Consider the following 7,245-nt stretch of genomic DNA (forward strand, 5'->3'; position numbering starts at 1 on the left):
CTGAATCGAATGGATGAAAGAGATGTTCATTTGGCTCTCTGATTTGCATACCTCTACTATTGCTTTTTGAGCCGCAAACAACAATTCTCTGCAGTTCACTTCAGAATCATTCTCTGAAGATGTTGAATTCTCACCACAGAAACAATCAATATTGGGGAGAGTGCTTCATTCTGGGCCACGCTCATTTTTGCAGTGCGTAAAAAACATTTCACGACTTTCAAACATTCAACACATAATGGTAGGCTACTTTTTTAGACTTTACATTGGAGATTTGCCATTTTTTCATGATTCTCTGTCAGTTTTTAAACATTTTGAGCAAAGAGCCATGTGGGAGCCAAATGAACAGCTCTTTTACGCGAATGGAGCTAAATTATCCGGCTCACCGAAAATCCTTTTTGCTCAGCACTTTAATGTCAAATGCTATTATGTAAGCCTTTTAAAAGACTTCAGAACAGTTAGCAGACATGCTCACACTTTAATTAAGATATCCATAGATGACTTAAACTGGTACAACACTTCCTTTTGCGGGTTGCCAAAAATAACTAACTGAAAGCCACGGCCCCACTTGGCCACACCGCCAATGATTGTACCTTCACATAAAACATAATAGGTACAAACATGTACCGTAATACTAGATTATTTGCACATGTACCCTAAAAGATACCGAACCTCTAAAGGTACATTATGTGTAATTTGACATTTTTATACCTCAGGGAACAATACTGTACCCTAACCGTACCCATTTTTATACCTCAGGGAACAATATTGTACCCTAACCGTACCCATTTTTATACCTCAGGGAACAATACTGTACCCTAACCGTACCCATTTTTATACCTCAGGGAACAATACTGTACCCTAACCGTACCCATTTTTATACCTCAGGGAACAATACTGTACCCTAACCGTACCCATTTTCTGAGTGTAGGAAAACGTGTGGTACAGAGAGGGTTCTTATTCTGCATTCAAACAAACAGGTCAAGGATCATCTGGTGAATTTGGCTATCGTCTGTGGTGGTCCTGGTTAAAAGGCCTGGAGGGCTGATCACCATGCAGTGGCCTTAAGGCCTTAAATCGGCATGTGACATGTTTTCCTTCACAGCTGTTTCTGGGAAGCAAACAGAGTTAATGCAAACCAACCCTCCTCCACTCTTGAAGAAGGCGTCTCTGAAAAACCTATTTAAAGGAGGGATAGGTAGAATTTAGGACACAGAGAGAACCCAGTGAAGTTCTTTGAAGATCTCTGAAGAAGTGAAGCTACAACTGAAGATTTCAGAAGGTGAGATTTCAACAGTTATTAATTTAAAACTGTACCTCTGCATTCCAATTGGTACCCTAATCCCTATGTAGTGTGCTACTTTTGAACAGGGCCCATAGGGCCTACAGTATGTGTTCCTGGTCAAAGTAGTGCACTATATAGGGAGTAGGGTGCCATTTGGAAAGCAAATGGCACCCTAAAAGGTTGGGAGCCTCCTGAATTCAAGAGCATAGACTTCTCCTTACCATTGAAGTAAATACTCAATCTCAGACAAGGTATGGGAAGCATCCAAATGGCATCCTATTCCCTATTTAGTGCACTGTGGGCTATGGTCAAAAGGAGTGCACTACAAAGGGAATATGGTGCCATTTAGGAAGCATACATATTCTGTGTGCGTGGCTATTCTCTTGTATGTGGTTCAAGGAATGATACCTGGTATTCCTTAGCATAGCGTTTCCCAAACTCGGTCCAAAATGTGCACCGCAGGACCGAGTTGGGGAAATGTTGCCTAAGGAGTTCCATACACACCCAACACAGTTTTTTCATAACCTCTCCTCCAGTTCCCCCAGTTTCATTTATTGGATTTATTCCAGATCAAGCACAGCTGACAAATGGTCAACTAATCACCAAGCCCTTCATTAATTGAATCTGATGTGATAGCAGTGGAATACATCAGCTAAGTGGAATGGCTGGGAGTAATCGAGGAGAGGCTAGGGAAACTGCATTCACCTACTCTGAAGTACTCACTGAATTTGTCTTAACGGCTTCTCTCTCTCACTGTGTTTGTCTGTCTCTCTGTCTGTCTGTGTGACGCTCTCTCGCCCACTCTCTCTCTCTCAGAAGACTATATCAATGGCGATGTTGACCATCCTTCTGCTTCTCAGCGCTGCCATTGTTCTGGGCGAGGCCTTTGATCTACGTGCCACAAGTAAGAGGGAATCCATTTTACACTTTACATTATGAATTCATTAAATCTGTATTTTTTATGTTTTAGCAGAGGTGTGTGTGTGTGTGTGTGTGTGTGTGTGTGTGTGTGTGTGTGTGTGTGTGTGTGTGTGTGTGTGTGTGTGTGTGTGTGTGTGTGTGTGTGTGTGTGTGTGTGTGTGTGTGTGTGTGTGTGTGTGTGTGTGTGTGTGTGTTGTGTGTGTGTGTGACTGACTGACTGACCTTCAAGTAATGTTGAATAGTTATTTATTATGCAAGGTGATTTGTAGATCAGTCAGTATCCTCTCACCTTTAAAGTCAACTGCAATGTGGAACGTGCACTGTGTCTCCTCCTTACAGAGGCTGGGGTGGAGGAGGAACAGCAGGAGGCAGGAGCAGCAGAGAGTGATCCTCCATGCCCCGGAGGTTGGACCAAATACGGATCACATTGCTTTATGTTTGTCAACACTGCAATGACATGGTCCCGAGCTGAGGTACATCATTCCTACCCACTACTGTGAATTAAAGTAGAAGTTCAATTGAAATCAACTCACTTATTTGTTTTGACGTTATTGTGAGTCCAGAAGACAAATCCTCACAGACTGGCCTACTGACTAATACCTACATTATGAAATGTCTTTGTCCTTGTCCGCCACTTTCTCTAGAGGTACTGTCTGTCCCATCGAGCAAACCTGGCCTCTGTGCACAACTGTGGGGACAACTATAATTTACAGCAATTGGTGTTGAAAAACACCGGCCAACTTCTACCTATCTGGATTGGAGGATTTGATGCTGTTCAGGTAGAGTATACTCACAGATGAATAGGATGTTTGCTCATCAATATCTCAAGGGTCACTTGTGAAGTCAGATATAGGTTTGAACGATCTTATAGATGTACTCCCCCCAAAAATGCCCACTTCAGTATTCACTGGCACACCATTATTATAATAATAATAACAATGACGCAAGTAACAATAATACAAAACTCATTAAGTATTTATGGTTGTGAAATAGTAGTATTAGGGGAAGTGATGGCAGTAGTAATAGTAGTAGGAGTAATAGTAGTAGTGGTGGTAGGGGTAGTGATGGCAGTAGTAATAGTAGTAGGAGTAATAGTAGTAGTGGTGGTAGGGGTAGTGATGGCAGTAGCAAGGGTAGAGGTAGTAATAGTTACAGTAGGGGTAGGGGTAGTGATGGCAGTAGCAAGGGTAGAGGTAGTAATAGTTGCAGTAGGGGTAGTGACGGCAGTAGTAATAGTAGTAATGGTAGCAGTAGTGGTAGTGACGGCAGTAGTAATGGTAGTAGTAGTAGTAATAGTGGTAGTGGTATGGGTAGTGACGGCAGTAGTAAGGGTATATATAATATGTATATATAATTTGATATACAGAAGAATATACATAACTGTCATGATTTAAATTATCTTGTTTGATATAGTAAATTTAATTGTATATTAATTGTAAACGACAAGCTATTTGTAAACAAGTAAATGCTGTACATAATGCATGCAACTCTTTCAAACAAGGACGTTTCTAAGTGACCTCAAACTTTTGAAATGTAGTGTACATACAGTAAATGTTGAAGGACAGTATCTTATCTAATTCCTAGTTATTCAGTAGTAATAGTAGTAGTAGTGGTAGGGGTAGTGACGGCAGTAGTAGTGGTAGTAGTAGTAATAGTAGTAGTAGTGGTAGGTGGTGACGGCAGTAGTAGTGGTAGTAGTAGTAATAGTAGTGGTAGGGGTAGTAATAGTAGTAGTGGTAGGGATAGTAACGGCAGTAGTAGTGGTAGTAGTAGTAATAGTAGTGGTAGGGGTAGTAATAGTAGTAGTAGTGGTAGGGGTAGTGACGGCAGTAGGAATGGTAGTAGTAGTAGTAGTGGTAGAGGTAGTGACGGCAGTAGGAATGGTAGTAGTAGTAGTAGTGGTAGGGGTAGTAATAGTAGTAGTAGTGGTAGGGGTAGTGACGGCAGTAGGAATGGTAGTAGTAGTGGTAGAGGTAGTGACGGCAGTAGGAATGGTAGTAGTAGTGGTAGGGGTAGTGACGGCAGTAGTAATAGTAGTAGTAGTAATAGTAGTAGTAGTGGTACAAAGTGTAGTTAACATGGGCTAGCATCTCTGTGGAACGCTATCGACACCTTGTAGAGTAATGCCCTGACGAATTGAGGCTGATCAGAGGCCAAAAGGGGGCGCAACTCAGTATTAGGAAGGTGTTCCTAATGTTTTATACACTCAGTGGATAATAAGTATCAGCACGTGTTTTTCAAGCAACAGTACCAGTGCCAGTCTACACATTTTAAAGTTGTTTTGTGTTGGAAACTTTTGCGGTTTGGCACTAAAGGTGGTGCAGGAAAGAAAATAATTATGTTTCAGCAAACACACCTACTACAATAATACCAATAATAATCATAAACATATTTATAATGATAATATGGGATTTCTTTGAAACTGAGACCTTACTTCTTCCCCACAGAACAAAAATTGGTTCTGGAGTGACGGCTCCAAATTTGATTACGAGAACTGGGAGCAAGGAGAGCCCAATAATTATGGTGGCAAGGAGCACTGTCTTCAAATGAACTTTGGAGGTACAGTTAGCCCACTATCATTCACTCATCCATTCATCAAATGTAACTTTTAAATTGTACATTTAACAAAGAAATCTGGCACACACACAGACAATGATATTGTTGTGTCTATATCTGAGTTTGTTTAAGAGTTAATTTCTGTTCCGTGTTTGCTCTGAAGGTGACAGAAAGTGGAACGATTTAGACTGTGGATTGAAATTGCCCTTGGTGTGCACACTGAAAACCTGTTAAATCAAGCAAAACATCAACTCAACTGAAAAAGAAATGTTTTTCCATAGTGTCAGCATCCTAACTGAACACACAAGTCAAATACTTTAAAAATTATTTGTTTCGGTAAAATTAACATTTTAGTTACTTGTTGTGCATAAATGTTGAGTAATGATTCTGTGGTTTGTTGTCAATAAAACTGGTGCACACATTATTTTCTCTCATGAGTCATTATTAACCATAAATGATACTGCCATATATTGTCAAATCCTTTGAAAGGTTTCCAAAAGGTACAGTCTAAGATCTGGGAGTCTGTTCAATGGTCATTTCAATGATTGATTCTTGAAGAATATAATTCATAAATTCTTCTCTTTTAAGACCACAAATTTGCATTACTCCACAAACAAGATGAACGTAAACAAACAGTGTATGTACCTTTAAAAATAAGTTCAAAACTATCACGTGGATGTCACAGACTGTCAGAGCACTGTCTATGCATTTGAGAGGTGTTCTATTTCCCTACCACATCCCTTCCCTGTATAAAAAGTAGTGGTTCGGCCATTTTGTTTTTTGTCGAATCCCAGAATGTTGCTTTACACTTCTAAACTCTCACTGGGTGTAGGCATGTGTGAGTACAGTATGTGCTTGTTATAGCCAAATGCATTAGTCTTGTATGGTGTAGTACTCCCAGTGTGACAGGGCCATGCAGCTTTGGTGACACAGGTTGTCAAAGTGAAAAAAAGGGCTAACCACAACCAAAAATAAATACATCAAACTTAATTAACTGCTCTTGTAGAAAAATGATTTATTTTTAACATTGGCCAACATTTTCTAAATAAACAAACACTTAATCATCACACATTGCAGGCTAAGCAAGCTAGTTTCACAGATGAAAGCGAGTTTGTTGAAAGTATAATTTACTCTAACCAGTACTGGGGTGGGCTATGTCAGCTGATCATGGTGAATGTAGGCTAGATCAATAAGCTAGTAAACTAGGCTAAGCCACAGGCAACAGGGAAAACCCAGACATGTCACAGTGGCTGTAAATGTGCAGCATCTGTTTATAACTTCTTCACACCACCATTATGACAAAGGATGTAAAAGGAATAAGAGCACCATCTTTCGGCCGGTTGGGCACTTATCAACGGAGATGTTAGAGTTGAAATGATCAGGATTCATTTTCATGCTAATTGCAGGGTCTGTAATTATAAGGTTAAATATAGATATTTTAATGTATTTACTACTTACATTTTACAGCTGACATTGCATTTTCATGTTAATGTTGTGAGTTAGCCTTGGTAGGTTCGCATAGGAAACAGCAGCGGATGTTTTGGGTTTCATTAATTAAACCCCTATGGAACATTGGTATTGTAAGGTTGAATTAGAGGGTGATGCTTGTGAAATGTATTCACTGATTTAGTAAGTGAAGTTATGGAGATTGTACTGCTATTAGAGAGACAGTGAGAGGCTGTTAAAGCAGCAAAGGTGGGACCAACTCCATATTAATGCCCAGGATTTTGGAATGAGATTTGCAGGTGTTCACATACTTTTCATCATGTAGTGTATCTGTGACCAACAGATGCATATCTGTATTCCCAGGCATGTGAAATCCACAGATTAGGTCCTAATGAATTTATTTAAATTGACTGATTTCCTTATAGGAACTGTAACTCAGCAACATCTTTGAAATTGTTGCATGTTTGTTCAGAATATAAATGAATGGGTGCAATTAACAAAACCGTTCCAACAGGATTCTGATAGAGGTGATTACAAAATCCTATAGAATTGCTAGAATCCTATAGGGTCCAACAGTATTACTTTTTATTTCCAATAGGAAGAAAATGGGTCTAATAGGATTCCAATAGGATTCTGATACAGATGACACAAAATCCTATAGGACTGTGAGAATCCTACAGGATCCAATATGAAACTTTTTAATTTCAATCAAATCACATCAAATGTTATTTGTCACATGCGCCAAATCCAATTTACTGTTAAATGCTTACTTACAAGCACTTAACCAATAGGGAAAAAGTAGTCCCATAGGATTCCAATAGGATTCTGATTGAGGTGTTGCAAAATCCTATAGGATTGTGAACATCCTGTGAGATTCTATTTGAAAAATCACAAATGCTATAGGATTTTTTGACTAAGAATGAACGAGTGGCACGTTCCACCTAGCCACCACATTCAGTAGCGTTTTTTGGGAATCACATAACCCATCACCTGCACTTTAGGAGTGGAAGCCTTTTCTATTAGTTGAAGTCGTTTGGGAT

At 39.6% G+C, this 7,245-nt stretch overlaps 1 protein-coding gene across 2 annotated transcripts; it reads left to right on the plus strand.

The window, feature by feature from the left end:
• Positions 1–1,175: 1,175 nt before the first annotated feature.
• On the plus strand, positions 1,176–5,183 carry LOC135508638 (ladderlectin-like). Of its 2 annotated transcripts, none has more exons than XM_064928879.1 (6): positions 1,176–1,279; positions 2,099–2,186; positions 2,543–2,676; positions 2,848–2,982; positions 4,651–4,762; positions 4,923–5,183. In XM_064928879.1, the coding sequence occupies exons 2-6, from the start codon at positions 2,111–2,113 to the stop codon at positions 4,991–4,993; spliced, it is 528 nt and encodes a 175-aa protein (XP_064784951.1). In that variant the 5' UTR covers positions 1,176–1,279; positions 2,099–2,110; the 3' UTR covers positions 4,994–5,183. The 2 variants fall into 2 exon arrangements, with proteins under 2 accessions (XP_064784951.1, XP_064784952.1); XM_064928880.1 differs by having other exon boundaries at positions 1,197–1,279; positions 2,102–2,186.
• The last annotated feature ends 2,062 nt before the right edge of the window (positions 5,184–7,245 follow it).

Source organism: Oncorhynchus masou, chromosome 22 (genome assembly GCF_036934945.1).
Source record: "Oncorhynchus masou masou isolate Uvic2021 chromosome 22, UVic_Omas_1.1, whole genome shotgun sequence".
Taxonomy (NCBI): domain Eukaryota; kingdom Metazoa; phylum Chordata; class Actinopteri; order Salmoniformes; family Salmonidae; genus Oncorhynchus; species Oncorhynchus masou.

Coding starts and splice junctions, on each gene's coding strand:
- LOC135508638 (XM_064928879.1), top strand. CDS start 2,111: ATGGCGATGTTGACCATCCTTCTGCTTCTCAGCGCTGCCATTGTTCTG. Junction 2,187..2,542: donor CTTTGATCTACGTGCCACAA/GTAAGAGGGAAT, acceptor TCCTCCTTACAG/AGGCTGGGGTGGAGGAGGAA. Junction 2,983..4,650: donor GAGGATTTGATGCTGTTCAG/GTAGAGTATACT, acceptor TCTTCCCCACAG/AACAAAAATTGGTTCTGGAG.